This window comes from Penicillium arizonense, assembly GCF_001773325.1.
Source record: "Penicillium arizonense strain CBS 141311 chromosome Unknown PENARI_contig055, whole genome shotgun sequence".
NCBI lineage: Eukaryota > Fungi > Ascomycota > Eurotiomycetes > Eurotiales > Aspergillaceae > Penicillium > Penicillium arizonense.
Genome location: NW_019173332.1, coordinates 16,547 through 36,727, shown reverse-complemented (window position 1 = coordinate 36,727; position 20,181 = coordinate 16,547). Strand labels below are relative to the sequence as shown.

Genomic DNA, 20,181 nt, shown 5'->3' with positions numbered 1-20,181 from the left:
GTATTCATGTCTTCTCGGGAGAATAGGATCAGAACATGATTTCTGTGCACTTTAACGTTGAAGTGGAAAACTACGTGATTTATTCAAGGAGTGTAATGAAATGACGAGATAGCTCTTATAAAGAGATAGCTTTCCTAATCATAAAAGCTTGACTTCAATAAAAAAGCTATTTCTTTAGCATCAGTGCACACGAGGATGGTTTTTGATTTAGACATGTATATTAAAGAGATCCAGTCGTGGCTAGCATGATGTTACGCACGACTATCGGGTCGTCACTATGTTAGAAGATTCCCGGGTTATACTTGCCTGAATGCTTCCTTGTTTCCAACGTCAACGATCTGTCTCTCAACCGTACCGTTGCCTAATAGGCCTTATACGGGCTAAGTCCTTTTGAGGGTATCGAGGAGCGATGCCAGATAATGCGCCGAACTAACCAATACCGGAGTGTAGGTTTATTCGTAGTGTTGTCAAGTTATAATCAAGTTGTACGAGTCACCAAATGTTCTGAACAGTAGACACAAGTAACAATGTATGATTTAACACGAAGAACTAAACTAAGTATATGAGGGAGGGCCCTTATATATCCTTCGTTCGGCTACTCCTTTGTCTACTCCCTCGGAGTAGATTCAGGAGTACCTCTTTGTTTGGGTCACGTGGTTGGTGCTTATCAAACCACTGTGGTTGTGCGGAACAAAATGTGTTTGTGCTGACCAGGCCGAAAGTGGTCTTACTGTCCTTTAGCGTTGTGGTATATCTTGGTGCGACGGTACACTGGTAGCTGGCGCCTGTCTTGGCTGATCGCCCTGAGTGCTCAGGCTGGTCATCACGTGATACTGATGACAGATGGATCGGTTGGCTCTCGGTGGCCCATCAGTAAGTTGCGGTCCCAAATTGATTGTGTGACTAGCCTGTCCGTAACACCTTGTTATACTAGCTCTATACGTAAGAGAGAAGGGATAGCTACTTCTCGATAAGCGAATATATTAAGCCACGGAGAACAGCCGTTACGTCTATAGCTTAGCAAAAAAAGAATAAGACATTCGTAGTGTCCCTACATATTCGAGTTAATTCATCGATAATACCGCATAGTAGCATTGTCTTGCCTTTGCCCGGATCGCCTCTAATCTAGAGGAGACAGTTATTCTGGTTGTCTCGCCATTATTAAAACTCCTCGTTATAGAGAATCTAGTAGTATGAATCCTTGAATAGCCCTCCGTTGATCTAAATACGATCTTTGTTATGGTAAGGATCAGTCGTCCGCAGATCCGGTAGGCGCGCTTAATTCAATATTTCCGATTATTCTAAGGCAATTACACTGACTAGCCTTGTCCTCTTATATTGAAGCGCCCTACTTACGGAACAGAGCAGTGCTATAGCTAAGGTTCTACCCAACTCAGAGCCTAGAATTTGTCCTATCATATAATGTCGTATACGCCATTATTGTATCTAGGGGATTCTCGGAAGGGGCAATCACGAGCATATAGCTGTCAGGTAAGCTATCAATCGACGCTAGTAAGCAAAGATTCGTTGTTTTGGTTTGGGCTTCTCGTTCTATCGAACACGCTAGATACGTGATAAATCTACGGGTTATTACGCAAGCTCGGCTAAGTATTGATTCACTATGAGAAAGAATGTTATCAGTATTGGAGTAGTGACTCGTGAGAAGCATTGATATATATAGACATGAACCATATGATTATTTCCAATATTTTACAGAATATCTCATGTGATTTGGAGTTACATTACGTTTCGCGAGGTTGAAATTATCTAAACCGATCGTAGACTAGCGTGTTTCAGGATTAAGTTTAGAAAAGAATCGAAGAGAGTAAAATTGTGAAACTGATTTCGAGCGCGTCTGTATCAGCGTGGTTGTATATCATTCCATTTACTCCGTATAGGAAGGAGCAATCGCCCTTTAGAATGACAACAATAGTAAGGAAGTCCCAAAGTCAAAGGTAAGGATCCGAGCACGATTGTGGTGCCCTCAGAATAGGCCCGCCTACCTATTTTCAGCCTTGTTATACTAAGCTAGGAGAGTATGTTATTAGAGTCCTATACGGCCCGTAAAATACTACGAATAGTGTATAAGGATTTGAAGCACTACGAGTGCTCTCGTGACAAGAGAGGACATAGTAGCAAGGGGGCTCCTAGGTAATGAAATATCTAGATTCTTATTAGTCGAGGTAATAAGTCTGGTTAGATTTGATTAGATCGGTGATCGAAAGTAGAGTGATCTTTAGAATAAAGCCTACGATTTGTTTTCGACCTACGACGAAGTCACTAGGAAATAAGTTTGATATAGATATAGAATCACGAGCGGGACTATCGACTAGTAGCGGAACCGTAAATTATTTCGAGAACTTATTTAGATAAACCATAGAAACACTTATTCGGTGAGAGAATACGGCTATTATAAAGAATTTAAGCCCGGGCTTCTACCCTACTTACTTACTAGGTTGCTCGTGATTAAGCCCTATAGTCTAAAAGAGAAGTCTAGAGAATTAGGGCTAATCACTACTATCTCTCTCTACTTATGTATACGATTTTAGAAAAGACTAATACTATATTAAAGATTCTCTATCGCTAGAGTCATGATTAAGATTCGTAGGGTGATTGAAATAGAGTTTAGGGGCCGTAGGAGGGCCGGCCTACAATATCGACTTATATCCGGAAGCTAATCGGTCTCTTAGCTTTTAGTGCAAAAACCGACGACATTTTACGTGATCTTATATAGTCAATCCACAATTGGCATAGTTCTATAAGCTATCTATTTAAGATACTAGACTAGCGACAGAATTATATAGATAGAGAGGATATATCGGGCTTAAAGAGAGTATACTCTCTATAGGGAAGGTTTATGTAGGATAAAAGACATAGCTTCTAGAATATTCTATAGACTAGATAGACAAAGAGTAGCTTGCTACTTGATAGAGGATACTTACTCTTTTGTGATAGTAACTAGGAGAATATAACCACTGATTAGGTTTTAGTGTACTACTCTATCGCTAAAGTCTGCGTGATATTTCAAATACCTAACCTACCCCACTAGTACCTCCTAAGCAAAGACCTATTCTATTCCTAAGCTAACTACTATCTAGTCTAGTCCTATAGCTTATGTCTAGACCTTTGTAAGCCCTTATATTTTCTTTTTCGGGCCATAAATATAAGCTCATTGATCGAATATCACCTAGGTCGTCGCTAGGATTTATATCGCACCCTGTACCTACGTCTATCTAAATTCGCGTATAGTGTTTGATTAGCCTATCGGGTGCTATTTATATCTAAGCTCTTATTAATGTGATAGTAGCGTTGCAATCTCGCGAGATAGATAGCGATCATAAGAACCTAGCTCGTGAGCCTTAGTAGCTATAATAGTTTATATAGTTGTCCTAGAAACTAGGTTCGGTTTCCTATTTATGTCTTTCTAATAGGGTCTAGACTTTGGTTATGCCCTCTTAAAGAAAGACAATCTATATCCGGAGTTTAAGAGTATATTAGTGTCTATGCGCCTAGGGAGTAGAAATTTAAGTATATATAACATTAGCTAGCTGCGAGTAGATAGGAAAGAAATAACATTTAACGGCGCGGGGCTAGGGATGGATAGGATTGATTCTAGCGAGACGAAAGGGTCCTCTAGTTAACCGTAAGTACACTTTAGCGTTTCTGTCAACTATAAAGTCTATAACCTATTATTTCGGTATCTATTAAAGCACTTTAACCCTATAAAAGAGACAGTGACTACGGCTAAAAGGGGTAGATATAGAGTGCTACCGCGTTCATCCTATTTTTGCGGCGTTAGTTTTATTTTAATAGTTAATAAAAGTGGTTTACCACACTTAACGTAGAATTTTGAGAGGAATAATTCTAGCTCGAGACTTAACTCTATAGGCTATAAAGTCTCTAAACACTATTTTAACGTCGTAAACCCCTAAGCTTTAGCGCCTATTAACGAGGTAGTGATTCTCGCTACTATCTACGTAACTAGTTCCTTCGTAGAGACATAGCCGAAAAGGCATAAAAGGGGCCGGATTCCTAGCCTAAAAAACTTAGGACTTCGGTCCTCACACTTTAATATATTATAGTGTCCCTCTCTTGCCTACTAGCTTAAGAGCTTCTATGACCACGGCTGTCGCTACTACAAGCCTAGTGATATAAGAATATACTCCTCGCTACTTTAAGCCCTGCGAGTGTAAAAAGGTGCTTCGTAGGATAGGTGTGCGTGAACAATAATCCTCGTAGGATAGGTCTACGTCAATAACAATCCTCATAGGGAGGTGCTGCGACAACAAGACTACCTCGTAGGGGGACGCTGCGACAACAAGGACCCTAACGACGTGTAGGCACCTCTTCGTGGTGTTAGGGACTAGTATTCGAGTATTCTAAGAGTATTCGGTAAAGCAAAGACCTGCCTAACATCTTTATAATCTGTTTCGTATTCCGAAGAAGCACCATTGGATAGATAGAATGAATATAGATCATCCCAAATTCAATCCCAAAATCGTAAGATTCAAACTAGGCTTACGTCGTTAGCGACCTATATTCCCACTCTTGCTACCTTTTTCGCGGTCCGTAGAAAATGGCATTTTTCATTTAGGTGTAGAGTAAATAGAGATCTTGTGCGGGTATGCTTGTCTTATTTTGATAAAATGTTTGTTATGGTGAGAGTTAGTGAGAGTTAGTGAGTGTTGGTATGTTAGTGTGTTAGTGCGTTGATGTGTTGATGTGGTGAAATGTGTGTATTGAAACATCACTGTTGTAGTGAATGGTAGTGCGGTGAAGGGAGGGGTGGTCAACGCCTCACCGAGGCACGCAGTTTCTTGCATCAATTGCATTGTCTCAATTCTGCAAGTCCTTTTTGACCCCCTATGGTCACTCGGTGACGTTGGCGTACAGTCTCCAACTCATTAGAGATGATCAGATTTAGACATTGCTCAACTATGATCAGGCAATATACTGTACGCTCAAAATCAGAACTACGAGGTGTAGAGCCATGTGATGATGTCTCGCTCGAACATACGAATCGTGGGTTCAATTCAAGATGATTACGCGATAAGCTCTGTTCCTTGCGTAGTCAAAGAAATTGCTTCAGATGACTATTGAGTGTCACTTAAACCTACCCTACAATAAGATTCTTACATCGTATAGCAATGGCGAGAGTAAGTCGGTTTGCCTCGAGGACAACCCTTTTATTGAGGGCTTTGACTCAAGAAAATCCGATCTGCTCCTTCTACACATGGGCAGCGTCGCAACTTTGTGAGTAGAGCTAGTTCTTTTTTAGCAGATTGATTATGAACTCTTTCAAAAGTATGCTTGAAATTTCTTTATAGAACTATTGACGGATGAAATCCGTAGAATTTGGTTTCCGAAGGTTGTGCATGTCACCAGAGGGCTACGATATTCATTGTCAGCCTTTCATATTGTACGAGCCACGTAACGTCAACTATGTCGCAGCAAGGTCACTTGGGCGTAATAGTAACAGGATATCCTTGAGTACAGTATCATCTAAACCAATGACAAGCTGTCTGAGGTTTCAGTAAAGTGCAGGCTTGTTGAGTGTGAAGAAATACCTTGCAGACAACACCCAACTCTGGAGTCGGCGGCAGAGTTTTTGACAAAGTCTCTCGCATTGTTGCTGGCTCGACTCTGGCAGTCAATGCATTGACCCTGGAAACGTCAAAAGCAGTTATAGGAGCTGCTTATCCCTAGGAACTCCAACCTATCTCCTGGGGCTGTCAGGGATACACATGAAGCATATACGATGAGTGGAGGATTAACGTTATGGCGGACCCACCTGTCACACTGACCTTCCCGCTTTATACCTTTTTGATGTGTCTGCTATCTACAATGGCTGCTCCGTTATAAAGACAGAACTGAACGGATAGATCGAAAGCAGTCGAGTTCGCTACATCATATTAATACAAGTAGACCTGGTGCATAACTAATAGTGCTTGCAGAGTAGATTCGGTTTACGGTTTCTTATAAGGCTGAGCATCACCCTCACGTCCCGAGGTCGAGCTCCCTAAAAGACGCTTTGAAAAGACTACATTGTGCTATGCTTAAAACATTACTAGCCATGAAAGTGTTGAAAGTTTCCCAGTGAAGCGTATTGGTCATCATTTGGCATCAGAAACTACTTTTGTTAAGGTAGGAAACTGGAGAGACAGTGCCACTGACTGATGGACTGATCACTGTATCTCACGAATAAGAAAAATCTCGTAACATGGTTTGGAGAGACTAATCTCAGCCTTATGCCATAAATGGCGCGGCAGTAGCAGGGGCAGCAGGCGAATGCTATTGGCGCGTGCGTGTACAAACATCAATATCTAACCTCCTGGCTTGCACTCGTCTCTGGGCCCATGTACATGTATTTGCACCACCGCCAAGTCGTTCGGAGGGAGAGACCAATTTTATATGCATCTCACGGGGAGCATGAACGAGTTGTGCTAACCACTTAAACCTTTTCCCAGTTTCAGGAGACTTTCCCGAAACCTAAAATTTGCCCAGTTTGTGAACCTTCGCTTTCTCATTTGTTACCTTATGGAAGTTGTACGTTACCGTGCTCGGATTCTGTCATCATTATCTCGACTGATTCAGATGCCTGCACTAATGGAATGAAGCTCGAAGGGTCTTCATGTATCGACCCTTAATGTTACAGTACTCAAGATCATCTGTCGGAGCTATGCATTGCCCCCTTCGAATATGCATAGACAGTGGCATTTGGGACGCTAAACTAGTGCAATTGTTTATACGAGCAAAGATGATAGCAGTGCAGCTGGATCACTTCATTCAATTACCCTAAGAATGACTGTTTGCTCGGAGAAGTCATTCTCACTTCTGATAGAGTTCTAATTGTTCATCCGTCCAAATAGGTGCGTTGTCATTGAAAAAGACCCTTTCTTGAGAAATATCACTCAGGCGAGGCAGTTCAAGCTCAGTCCAGACACCCTCTAGTGCCTCAATCAACTCCTTTTGCAAGTCTTTGGTATGTCCAGGGGTAGGTGTAATCCGTAGTCTCTCCATCCCACGCTCGACCGTGGGATAGTTGATAGATTGAACATAGATGGCATGCTTCCGTAGCAAAAGATCAGAAGCTGCCTTCGCTTTTTCCGCGTCGCCAACAAGCAGTGGTATTATATGAGAGGGATTTGGGACAACCGGGAATGCCTGGGCGACAAGCTCAGCCTTTAGCATGCGTGTATGTACCTGCTGAAGGACACGCTCGGCAGCGCAATTTCGCTGATACTCAACGGCTGCATGAGCCCCGGCCATCACGTGTGGAGGGAGAGAGGTAGTAAAAATAAAGCCTGGTGCAAGACTTCGAATGAAATCTACGACACTGCTGGTCGCCGCAATGTAGCCTCCCGCACCTCCAAATGCCTTTCCCAGAGTCCCACTAACGATATCGACTCGTGACATCACATCCCTGTGAGATCTGGACGGTATTCTGGACTTTTGACGGGCCTGATGAAACTCAAAGTCGAGGTGTTCTGCGATGCCAGCCCCCGATGGTCCATACATCCCAACAGCATGAACTTCATCCAGAAAGGTAATCGCACCGTATCTTTCAGCCAAGGTGCAAATACCCTCGATCGGTGCAATTGACCCGGACATGCTGTATACAGACTCAAATGCGATGATTTTGGGTCGATGGGGTGCAACAGAATCGAGTTTTGACTCCAAATCTTCAAGATCATTGTGCTTAAAAATGATTTTCTGGGCTCTCGAGTTTCGAATACCCTGAATCATAGACGCATGATTCATACTATCGCTGAAAATCACACAATCAGGCAGCTTGCTCCCAAGCGTAGAAAGTGTCGCGTCATTTGCCACATAGCAGGAGGAGAAAACAAGCGCGCTAGGCTTATTGTGCAAGTTGGCGAGAGTCTTCTCCAGAGAAATGGCATGAAAATTGTGGCCAGATATATTGCGTGTACCCCCAGCCCCAGCCCCATAGGTTTTCAACGTTTCGCTCATGGCATGAAGGACAGTAGAATTTCTACTCATGCCCAAATAGTCATTTGAACACCAAACAGTGACCTTATCTTCTGTGCTGGATAAATGTGCTCGAGGGAATTGGCCAGCCAAACGATTGATGTTGTTGAAGTATCGGTATGATCTGTCGCGATGTTTCTCTTCAAGTTCGTTCATACAGAACTGTTCTAAATGATGCCTCCCGAAATGGCCGGTAGGGTTTGGTGTTTGTTCCTCGACGGTTCCAGAGTGAAAACCTGGAGCAGTCGTTTCCCGAAGTGGTCGACACGGTAGTGTTCTGAATGGCTTCAACTTCAGATGTCTAATCATGGTGGCGTGGATATACTAAATGACTCCAGGAGGAAATTGAGAGTTGAACTATGAGCGCCCTCCATTACAGTAATTTTTCTAAGTATTTGTCTTCACCGACAATTCGTAGTCTCTGTCTTTCACATTTTCCAAATCCAAGAGCGGCTATCTACGGATTATGTGGGCGCGTTGCATAGTCCAATTACTACGCGTTACATACACATTTGACCATTACATACCGGTTACGACGAGTATAATCGTACTCGTGAGAATAAATGTCGCGCGATGTTGCCATTTTTTCCGAAGTGTAGACTTCTTGACGGCACGATCGGCGGCGGGCTGGACCCAGCGATCTATTTTTAGACTCCACCATAAGCGGCCCTTTGCTTCTCAGTCAATGACAGAGTAAGCGAAATGCGTGGATGAAGAACGTATTGTGGAGGCGCGAACTTAGAGCCGATAATGACATCAAATGACATACAATAACGCACACTTCACCGCTGCATCTATAGACTATAGACCCCCAAGCGGGTCACATCCTTCTGAGCGAATTATTCGCAACCTGAGAGTATATATTCGTATTGCCACATGAGACATGTAACGACGTGCAGTGCTGCAGTATGTGTAGTCGAAGCACCCTGTCTCGACGGACAACGCATCTCCCGCGCAGATCGATCGCGTGTTGCATTAGAAGTTGCATCCAAGCTGCATTTCACTTGCGTGAAGCCTTCTTCTCGTTCCCTTCTCGTATCTCATGTATTTTTGCTACAATAACTACTAAACCTTGAATCAAATTCCTCGACCAGTTATTTGAAGATTAGCTCATTGTGGAGAGATTGAGTACGTGGGATTGGTGTTCCACTGTTCATGGCGGGGATAGGGGAGATTATTTTGGATGGTGCGGGGTTGTATACGCCCTGTTCTTGTGAAGACCCACGTTGCAGATAGTGGCTAGTAACAGAATGAAAATTTGAACTATCTAGTTTATACAACACCGGTCGTACTGCTTGCGTGGTTGGCAACTTTCTGCATAGAGCAACGACATGCAATGCTGCCTCGTATTCCAAGGAACAATGGTAACTTTCACAGGGACAATCCTGACTGGGATTGTTGCTCCATAACCCCTCGTATTGAAGTTTGTTCTATCCTTCAGCGCCCTCAGCAGTATTGACCGAAGCCAGTGCGCCCCACCAGATGAGGAGTCGAAAATACTATAAAGATTGACTGCCGCATGGCAATCAGAGATTACTCCGCAGGGAATGATTCGGTGTTAAAATTATTGCTTCTATCGTAAATGCACTCACTAGCATAGGCGTGCATCAGAACAAAGGCTTGGTCTGATTTGTTGATCAGCGAAGTCTTCTATCCATAAAATCCACAAGTGGCCGGTCGTTTATACATCACGGTGTTTGGGTATCGAAAAGAATATTAGATATGAATAGTCTGTTTTTATGGGTTTACACGCATTGAACTAGTCTGTTTGCGCTTGAAAGTGAGAAATAACGCTGGAGTTGGGGTGAGTTGTCGAGCAGCCACGCACGTATTCAGCCAGCCCTGTTTCACCTGCAGAATCACAATTAGGCCCCGAGGACAAGATTACCTGGTACATTTGAGCCGAAATAAAGAAAACACCACGCTTGTAATACAGTAGAAATGTCCGCGGTGCATCTGTAAAATTGGACTTCGCATACCTGAGAATTACAAGCTCCGTTCCATGTGTCTAACAAATTGACTCTGTGGAGAGTGGATCTAGTTCACCGGGATTTCGATTTTATCGAATATCTCGGCCCAACATAGAGTGAGACCGGTGCTGCCCTGGTGCAGAGTACTTTTACCGAAGATATAAATTGGCGGCTTCTCTTTCCGAGTTGCGAACGGCAACCAAGCCACATCATGACCGTGCCAGAATCTCCGCTGGTAGCTCAGTCTGCCTCTCCCGCTAGCAGCAATATTCAGTGGGCTCCGGATGGCACAGCGCGAATCTTTAGCCAGCTCAAGAGCGGCTACAACCACACCGTCTCCGCTATGTGGCAAGCCGAACGGCAACTGCACAAGGTGAGTACACCTCATTTTACACCTCGGAAGGTGGCATACTCTAAACAATGTCCGAAGTCCATGTTTATCTACCCAATCTTCTTGTCAACCGATCCAGACTTGGAAGAGCCTATTCCAGGTCTCCCTGACCAGTACATACGGGGACTAAACAAGCTCCTACCCTTTCTATCTACTCTGGTTGCAAAAGGCCTTCATTCAGTTATTCTATTCGGCACGTTGCTTGGCAGCCACCCTAAGGACAACATTGGCTCCATGGCAGATAGCCCCGAAGGCCCCATAAGGCCCGCAATTCCACTTATTCGCCAGAGCTTTCCCAACCTGTATATCATTGCCGACGTAAGTCTCTGCGAATACACAGATCACGGGCACAGCTCCGTCCTATTCAAAGACGGCACAGTCAACAATGAGGCAACTGTCACACGTGTCTCTGATATGGCGCTCTCTTTCGCTCGAGCTGGCGCAAACTGTGTGGCTCCATCTGATATGAGCGACGGTCGTATCCGTGCAATCAAGCTGAAACTTCTCGAAGTCCGACTCGAAGGTAAAGTCGCCATCATGTCATATTCCGCAAAATACGCCAGTTGTCTCTACGGGCCTTTCCGTGAGGCTGTATCTTCCAAGCTTGTCACAGACGAGCACAAGCGCTATCTACTGCCAACTCCCGCCCGCAAACTCGCTCAGAGAGTCATGCTCCGCGATATGCACGAGGGCGCCGATATGATCATTGTCAAGCCGGGTTATGCAGATATCATCAGCGATGCCAAGAGCATGGCCCATGTTCCAGTTGTTGCCATGCAAGTATCTGGCGAGTTTGCCATGCTCCACGCCGCTGCTCGTGCTGGTGTCTTCGATTTGAAAACCATGGCCTTTGAAACAACAGAGGTCATTGTCCGCGCAGGCGCCGATGCGGTCATCAGCTATTTTACTCCAAGTTTCTTAGATTGGCTGATTTAAAGTGTTGTGAATCTTCAAAATCGAGGAGGAGAGATAACACTATCACTAGAAATATATTCTAGAAATCCCATCTTTTGGTTTGGTAATCTCATTTGAAAGTCAACGGGGACGAGGAAACACCCTTTTCGTAGTTTAGCGCAAGTTTAGATTTCTACTCCCGGTGTACGGTATACGGTACCCAGACACAGCAACGAACACATCAAGCCATCGTGGACAAGTTTCGGTATGGCTACTCAAAGGCAATCTGTCTACTGGCAGGCAAAGTAGGCTGTCAGTGCGTGGGCAGAGACTCAACGAGCAACACATTTGGTCTTCATTATGTTTCATTCCGTTTAATGGATCGCATAGAATTGCGTTTAGCAAGTCGCCTATACTGGTTATCATCTTCTGTCTCCAATAAGCAGAATCCCGTGTTTATAGGTCAAGACCGTCCAGTGGCTTCCGGGCAACAACTCTCATCAATTTCAAATGCGGGGACTTTCCCTCCGCACACAAACTCCAGTGCTGCTCAATCAACTCTCCAGCCCGTTTCGATGCCGCCTCTTCGTCGGCAACCTGACCAGATCGCAACAAAAGACTTGCATACAACGTCTCAATTATCGAAGCGAGCCTTTTCTCCGTTTCAAGACGGAGATCACTATTCGCACTTGAGAGATAATGAAGCCTCACAACGTCGACTAAGCCGGCTTTTTTGCATTCCTCGTACACCTTGGCCGATGCTGCGAAACATTTACCCTCAGCTTTCAGCGAAAAATCGAAACACCGTCGGATCTCCTGAATCACGGGGTTGTCGGCTGATATGTAGGCTTCCTCGTCGATTTCCTCCCATTGAAGAAAACCACCAGGCTCTTTATAAGTAGAATCAAAGCGGTTAGTGTTGGCCCGATAAACGGGAACGTATTGGGAGACACATACTCAAGATGGCGGAAAGATTGGAGATTGCAGTCCTATAGTCGGTTTCTTCGAGAGCAGCAACAAGTAGTCTCACATGGACCACGTCATATCTGTTCCAATGTTCCTTGGGAAATGGCAATGTTATATCCTGAACAGAGAACTTGAAATTCCCTGGATTTTCAGGAAATTGATCCGCCGAGATGTCAAACCCATGATAGTAGCTGTTGGTGTTGGTTTTCTCCAAGACTTTCGAAACATCCTTCAGCCAGATACTTGTCAAGTTTGCATAAATAAGTCATCTAGGCTTGAAATAATTCGACAGCAGACTCACCCGGTTCCAGTTCCCACATCTGCAACAGAAAGCACGCCTTCTGTAGGAATCGATGGATGGATCAGGATGTTTTCGGTCACTTTTGATAGGACATTGTGCTGCGCATCAAGTCTAGAAGGATCAGTTAGACTTTTTATTAGACACCTTGCCCTATTTTAAATTTGTCTGTGGACGCCTACCGGTCTGATTCTCTTTTGTTTCTACCGAAAACATATTTGTCTCGAAAATTGGTCATTAGATTTTGCTGGCTTTGTCTGTTTAATGACAGAGGATGAATGATAGATGACGAAGGAGAGATCTTCAAGAGGAAATATAGAGAAACTCAACATTCGAATTGCCGCACCAGGTTAAGGGAGAGGGAGAAAATTTATCCTGCCTTCGGGACATCGGCACGGGACCAATTGAAGTCTGACTGCCTTCGACGCAATGCATCTCCATCTATCTGATCTTCCTTTGGAACCAGTCGCAAGCCGTGGTTTTGACCAATACAGTTAACAGGGGTCAAAGCACGACAAATGATGTCAAGGATACATATTAGGATGTGAAAAATAGTGAAAAAATAAGCGGTGGAGCAGGATGTGACCTGGCTTAGCTGAAAGATGCGGAGAAGACAAGTATACATCATGCCACCACAAAGATGCAAGCAGATCTGCATGCCGAGAACACAGATCAGCTGACCCCGCTTTTCGTAACGTATGGTAACCTTGAACAGTTCTGTAAATCCCTGTAACTATTCTCCCTCCGGATGAAAGAGATGTTCAAGGTTGCTCTATCGAGTGATAATTTATGCAGGGGACGGTAGGTAATTTTCATTCGTGGATCTGTCAGGCGGTGAGGCCCGATTTGCTGGCAGCGCACTACAAGACAGCCAGGGCAACCCCCTTCCACCGCTTCGCAGCGAGCTCGCGGAGCTTACTGCGGCAGCCGGAAATCAGAATGACTGCTTCGGCAGGCCCGTATGTGCTTGCTGCGAGCTTTGCTGGAACTTCCGAAGGTTTCATTTCCAGGTACTCCCATGTAACCGGGGATCCAGTGGATACGAATGCGCCAGGCCGCTAGCCGTAGGTTCTCTATCTGAATGGCGATGTTGCGGAGAATCTGCTGCCCGGAGCTGCGTCGCGGGTGGCACATGCCTGGATGGCGACCTGGTTGTCCGTGACCAAGAGACATGAAGTAGCTTCGACAGGCCTACTTGCATAGAGTCCCTACTCCAGGGTAACTGCATTCATTGCTATTATTACTATTGAATTTTAGATAGCCTTTAGCGAAGTTTGCTAGCGATATTATTGGCCAGGGTCATGAGTAGTCTATCCAAGTTGTCTATCTAAGAGGGAATGGAACATGATTTAATGTTGCGCAAGATTCAGTACGAGATTGACAGTTAATGTCATTGACACAACAGCACGATGTCCAGGGACTCAGGAAAGTTACATCATCCGCGCCTCACACCATTATTACTTAGCATTCTGCTGGTCGATGAACAATAGCTCATCCAGTCTTCAACTTTTGGTTTCAGAACAGGGTGATACCCGGGAATGCACTCGGGTGCTCATAAAGCTTTTTTTTCTCAGACCCATCTAGGTTGAACCTGTAAATAGCGCCACCCAGGTCTGCTGCATAGATGTGTCTATTAGTCATGTCAAGCTTCAGGCCAATGGGTTCATGAAGCCCATGAGCTAGGATTTGGTATCCTAGGGGTTTTTCTTGGAGAATAATGGCGCTCGAGGGCTTCTTGCAGGCTCCGACTGATGCAACGTTGATTGTATTGCCATATGTAATCTCCCCTCGGTCAGTCCAGTAGAGTGATTGAGTCTCATGGTCAATTTCGAGGTCGATACGCTCGGGGAGTTTGTCAAATAAGAGCTCAATATCAGTACGGTCTTTGACGGTTTCGTGGGGTGGAATGTGTAGATTGGCTCGAAAGATCCGACCAGTGCCGACTTGCTAGAGCCTTTTTGCGTCCAATAGAGCTTTTCGTGGAAGCTGTCAACTGCTAGTCCAACACACCATCGCATTTGATCTGCCTGATGGGACTCGCTTTCACAGTTGCCTGTTTGAATGACGGCCTCGAGAGCACTGCCATCCATATTGCACCGCATCACTTGGAGACCCTCACGATCGCAGAAATAGAGCTTCCGGCCCCTGTGATCTATGGAGATTTGTTTTGGAGTGTGTACCTTACCACTTGGTACAATGGTGCGAACATCCTGACCTTCAAGATCACAAGAATTCACCTATCCGTCACATGCTCCAATAGATCCCATGCATGTCCAGTAAAGTCGCCTACCAGGATGATCGATCACAATGCCGTCTGGCAATTTTTGGCCGCTGATCAAGGTTCGAACATCTTTCCCGTTGCTGTTTGCACACAAAATCCGACCTGAACTCCACGGATCATGACGGCAGCCAGTACCGACATCGAGAAAATAGATGAAAGTCTGTGGATGGTTCGGCTGGGGCTCTGCAGCCTTCGGATAAAGACCCCAAGGTCCCACTTTTCTCCTAGCTTCCCATTCTTGATGTATTGGGAGTCTAGAAAATCTCTAGGCTTAGGATTCAGCGACCGTTCTGCGATATAGTGGCTCTCTATGAGCGCAACGGTGTCTAGGCCGACCTAGTCGATCCTTCGACACGGACCCAATTTGGAACCCCAATTTCGCACCAAATAGTGTCGATGTTTCGCGGGGATGCCACACCGTCGGCAAGAACGTTCAAGCATTCGCGCTTAACGGCTGCCCAGATACGGTTAAAGAGGAAGCCGGTTTCTGAACCGTTATTGGAAGCATGCCAATATCCCTCAGAACGTCCTCGAGGAATGAAAAGATTGCAAGATCCGTGAATCCATCTGTCATCAACTCGACTACCCGCATTTCTGGAGGCAGGTAGTAATGCATGTTCAGAATTCGATTGCGATTCTCAGGTTCACCAGGACAAGCATATCGCGTGTCTTGTAGGCCGACGAGTTAGAGCATAGTATACAGTCGTCCATAACGAGCGCATTTAGCTGACCGAAAGTGTCGATTTTTAGCTGGAGTGACTCCGGAACTGCTTCGATAACCAGCCAAGCGTTCTTGACGGCCTCCTCCAGAGTCTCGACGGCTTGAACTTGGCCTAGCTGTTTACCAGTCCTCTTCTCGGCCCTCAGCAAATTTTCGCTCACGTATTGAATGGCAGCAATGCGCTGGGACTCATCTGGCTCACGTAGACTGACAGTAAAACCACCCGCTGACCATACAAGGGCAATTCGTCGACCAAGAACACCAGCGCCGAGGATGGCCACAGATCGTTCCGCTATCTAGGGGGTAGCCCAGGAAAGAGTCATGGTGAAGTTGGAAGAAGTCGCGTAACGTTACAAGCGGAACTAGGCAGAAGAGTAAAGAATGACAGAAAGGAGATGTTAAAAGGGAATATGTACGATAAGCCTAGGTAATCGCTCTTTTATACTTGGCCTTGATGGCTATACCCGGCTTTGGATGCCGCATTATCCGAGAATAGATCTCAAAGAATCCAATCATTTTCAAAAAAAAAAAAAAAAGAAAAGAAAAAATTAAATGACCCACAATAACAAAAAGTAAATTTGCTTCCTTTCTGTTGTGCTGAGTAGTCAATCACTGGGTAGCGGACGGTAAATGGGAATAGAAGTTAACCGGAACTCGGGTGACCCACAGCGGGAAAAAATTAGAGATCTCTCACATTCTGACCGAAATACCAAGGATCCCCCTTCCGTACAGAATTCTTTTTCAATCTTATACAGTAGTATGATGACTTACCGCCTACGGAAGTCGATAGGGAGATTCGGGTCACGTCTAAGGTGTCATAAATACCGCATCTGGTATACTAAGTCTCTGGCCAGTATCTCTAGTCATCAGGCGTCTTAGGTGTTAAAAGTCCTGACCGTGCGGGCTTCGAAACTACAGGGGATATCAGATAGCGGACCGGTGGTCCATGAGGTCCTAAAACCGCAGTCTCGGGGCCCACAGGGTCTCTGGTGCCAACTTCTCTTTCTCTGCTTCAGCGTCACTGAGCCCAGGTACTTAGGTTCATAGTACTGTACTTGTTACCGCCTAAGATTTGAGTCCTCGGTCCAATACCTTTGCTGGCTCTAGTTAGACTCGTCTGAGCCGACTGCTCCCTCGTTGGAACTATTTTATCGGTTCGATGGCGGAAAGCCACTTCAGCGACTTTATGATCCTTGCTTGAGTCTGCCACTTCGCGTATCGAGTTCCAGTGCTGTGTATTACAGACAAGAGCAACCGCTCTAAAGAAGAAATATCTCGACGTATACTATATCAGCATACACACATAGATTGGAGCAGATTGGGGGCCCAGAAAGACGAGAAATTCGACGACTTGCAAACCCATCGTATTGGACCCGTTTGATCGTTTCAGCGTGAATATAATTTTCGAAGTCTGGCTTCGTTTAGATAAAGTTGTTTTGAGAGTCCGCGTTCTTAAAGCTCCTCACGAAGTGAGTCTAGATGTCCGGGTGCTTGTGGTCGCCGTGGAAGACAAAGTGTCTTGAGCCACAGACGTAAGGCTGTTTGGCCTATCGAACGCTTTCTAGTGACCTCTAGAGCCCATTGAAAGAAGTGGGTGTCGGTTAGATGTGGTATTTGACAAAAATGTGTTGATTAATTGTCATTAAGGGGCCCAATGGATGCAGAAAACCCGGAGCATGAACCATGTTGGAAAAAGCCAGAGAGTTATGGTAGATGCGTATCTGAATAATGGATAGAGAATTGCACAACCGAAATATGGACCTCGGGCGTCTTACTTGGGCCTTTTTTCTGCGCCAAGGGCTACGCTTCTTAATGGGCATTACGGTTAAGGCCTCCAATACTTTCCTCTTGGGGCACCTGGCTGATTGCCAATCTCATGATGTATCGCGTCCGTATCTGATAAGTGTGAAATTATACCCAGCCATTGCTCATTCCTGCCTCAACGACTGATGTACTCCCCGAGGGGGACATTTACCTAATCCATACAAATAGTTAGCAGGATAATCATGGATTACACAATCCTGGTTGGGACCCATATTCCGAGTCATTCTCCCAACATTCGCCGATCTGGTTTGCAAGGAGACTGACTAGTTCCTGGAGACTATGTAACTAGACCCGCATAGTTTGGTCACCACAGCGACCTTCCTACTTAGGAAGTCATTGGGACCCACCAGGGTCTTCCGAAACTTCTGACATCTCAGCTTTCCCACAAACTGCTCAACTTAGCTGAGATTTCCCCCGACAAAAAGAAACTGAAAGTTAGTTTGACGCCAAAAACGAGCCAAATTTCGACCTACAAACGGAACTGGAGAGCTCACCTGCTAGTCTGACGAAGCAGACGGGTCGATCGGGGTCAGCAAACCACACACCAAACCATCACAACCACCACAAACTACCAAACTAGGTGAGTAGGCTCGAACACGAAACAGAGGCTGTTTGGCTAAATGAGGGAAAAGCTTAGTATTCAGACTCCTTGGAGAGTCTACTATATCTGTATCTACCGTACGCGGATGAGGTCCCCGCCATCTCCGTCAAATCCACCAGTCAGACATCTCCAGAGATTCCGTGTATACACGTTCTCACTACAATACACATCTTGAGTTGTTAGGCTTAGCACACGGCGTTAGCCGTTACGAAACCTCTCATTTACCGTAACTCATGTCGAGAATATCAAGTGCCTGAACCTCGAGAGCTGATCTTCTTATTATGGAAGCCTTTTCTTTCCATGAGTGAAGCTCATGTCGGCTCAAGACTAAAGGATTTCAATCGATATGCTGGCTGGCTAAACTTTGGCTTCAGGCGGACAAATCAAATACTTGACGGCTTTCACGTAGGTCCATTTATGAAGGGCATGTTCTCCCAGATCCCGTCCGTAGCCACTTTGCTTGACGCCATCGAAAGGCATGTTCGGCATCATCATAGCCCACACGTTGACCGTAACGTGACCTGATTGAAGTGCGTGCGAGATCCGGCTAGCGCGGTGAATATTCTCGGTGAAAATGGCAGGCACTCAATCCATATTCACTGGCGTTCGCCTTCTCAACGACCTCTTTTTCTGTGGAGAATCGGTGAATGGTGGCCACGGGTCCGAAAACCTCATCTGTAACAACAGCCATGTCTTCCTTCATATCAACAAAATAAGTATTCTCGACAAACCCGCTACTGCAGACAGCCTGATTAGCGCCTCCCATGTAGACCGTTGCGCCCTCTTCTCTCGCCTTGCCAATATACGAGACCACTTTTTGGTATTGCGGTCCGCTGATAATGATTCCGGAAGCCAACGGATTGCCCAAGCTAGCGGGCTGTCGCTTTGCATGAGCTTGAAACCCATCCAAGAATGCATCGTAGATGCCATCTTGGACATAAATGCGGGACCCAAGTGCACAGACCTGTCCATTATTCGCAGTTGATCCGATGTAAGTCCACATCACCGCATTAGAGAGTTTTTCATCATTGAAAATAATTGATGGGCTCTTCCCGCCAAGCTCCAAGGATACTTTCTTCAGATTGGAGTTGGCGGAGGCACGAAGAATATGACGACCAGTCAGGGTGCTGCCAGTGAAAGAAACCTTGCGGACCTGCATGTGTTGCGCAATCGCGTCGCCAGCAATCGAGCCCTCTCCGCAGAGGATGTTGACCACGCCCGGAGGGAAATCCGCTTCTACAATGAGTTGCGCTAATTTTTGACCGTAGACCCGTAGACTGGGGCGAGCTCTGGTGTTTTCACGATCAATACGTTTCCTGTCGCGATGGCTGGGGCCAGCTTCCAAATTGGTACCATCCTGTCAATTTTGTTAGATCGGATGGTGAAATGCTGGACAGAGACACACAACTTACAATGGCGCGTTCCAAGGGATAATTGCAGCACATATACCAAAAGGCTCGTGGCGAGTGACACCGAAACCTTCGGGAAATGAGATGTTTTTGCCGGTTATTTTGTCGGCCCAGCCTGCGGAGTAACGCAGAGTGGAGATGCTTTGTGGGATGTGCACGGCAAGGACGTCGCCGTATACGAAACCTCCATCAATGGAATGAATACTGGCAAATCGACTGGCGTCGCGCTCAATCAAGTCTGCGAGTCGAAGTAGCAGCTGCCCTCTGGTCACCGCTGGGGTTTGTCTCCATTCTCCTTCAAAGGCCTTCGTAGCTGACTCAACAGCAATGTCCATGTCGCTCGATTGAGCGGCACTAAATGTTCCAATCTTCTCACCGACGAAAGGATTTAGAATATCTATAACAGCATATTCTCTGCTAGGGACGAACTGGTTATGCATAAATAGACCAGTTAGATCTAAACGGGAGTTAATTTCTAACTTAATGACTTAGATTATTACACAAACCTTGAATCATAGCCCTATCACGATCGTAAAGCTGTACAGATGTCATGTCTTATGGTAGTATGTACAATGGACTTGAAATTATATCCCACTATATTTTAGGAACTGGTGAGAAATTGTCTGTGATCGCGATAGAAGAGACACCGGGCTCCCTCTGAACTTATTATAGGGGCACCGAGACTATGTTGTCTTCGTTTTAACAATTAGGTAGCGCGCCCCGGTGGGGTACTGGTCTTTGCCAGGATGCAGATGCAGAATGCTGGGGCCGAAGGACCTTCCGTTTGGGGAAACTATTCGGCATTTTGTTGATGTGTCCCCCTCCCCCAACATG

General features: G+C 45.6%; 5 protein-coding genes across 5 annotated transcripts; 1 reads left to right on the top strand and 4 right to left on the bottom strand.

Annotated features, from left to right (window-relative positions):
- Positions 1-6,828: 6,828 nt before the first annotated feature.
- Positions 6,829-8,301, bottom strand: PENARI_c055G11911 (uncharacterized protein; the record flags this gene model as incomplete). Its single annotated transcript, XM_022637481.1, has 1 exon — positions 6,829-8,301. One exon carries the CDS (start codon positions 8,299-8,301, stop codon positions 6,829-6,831), a length of 1,473 nt encoding a protein of 490 aa, XP_022482666.1.
- A 1,872-nt stretch (positions 8,302-10,173) lies between these two features.
- Positions 10,174-11,289, top strand: PENARI_c055G12054 (uncharacterized protein; the record flags this gene model as incomplete). The annotated part of the gene is made up of 2 exons (XM_022637482.1): positions 10,174-10,335; positions 10,393-11,289. The coding sequence occupies 2 exons, from the start codon at positions 10,174-10,176 to the stop codon at positions 11,287-11,289; spliced, it is 1,059 nt and encodes a 352-aa protein (XP_022482667.1).
- Positions 11,290-11,703: 414 nt separating this feature from the next.
- PENARI_c055G04948 (class I SAM-dependent methyltransferase) lies at positions 11,704-13,684 on the bottom strand (the record flags this gene model as incomplete). Its single annotated transcript, XM_022637475.1, has 4 exons — positions 11,704-12,137; positions 12,205-12,455; positions 12,515-12,625; positions 13,431-13,684. The coding sequence occupies 4 exons, from the start codon at positions 13,682-13,684 to the stop codon at positions 11,704-11,706; spliced, it is 1,050 nt and encodes a 349-aa protein (XP_022482671.1).
- A 342-nt stretch (positions 13,685-14,026) lies between these two features.
- On the bottom strand, positions 14,027-14,601 carry PENARI_c055G07753 (uncharacterized protein; the record flags this gene model as incomplete). Its single annotated transcript, XM_022637476.1, has 2 exons — positions 14,027-14,458; positions 14,518-14,601. 2 exons carry the CDS (start codon positions 14,599-14,601, stop codon positions 14,027-14,029), a joined length of 516 nt encoding a protein of 171 aa, XP_022482664.1.
- An 809-nt stretch (positions 14,602-15,410) lies between these two features.
- On the bottom strand, positions 15,411-19,899 carry PENARI_c055G02469 (uncharacterized protein; the record flags this gene model as incomplete). The annotated part of the gene is made up of 5 exons (XM_022637472.1): positions 15,411-15,805; positions 18,319-18,459; positions 18,524-19,266; positions 19,351-19,804; positions 19,854-19,899. 5 exons carry the CDS (start codon positions 19,897-19,899, stop codon positions 15,411-15,413), a joined length of 1,779 nt encoding a protein of 592 aa, XP_022482665.1.
- Positions 19,900-20,181: the final 282 nt, after the last annotated feature.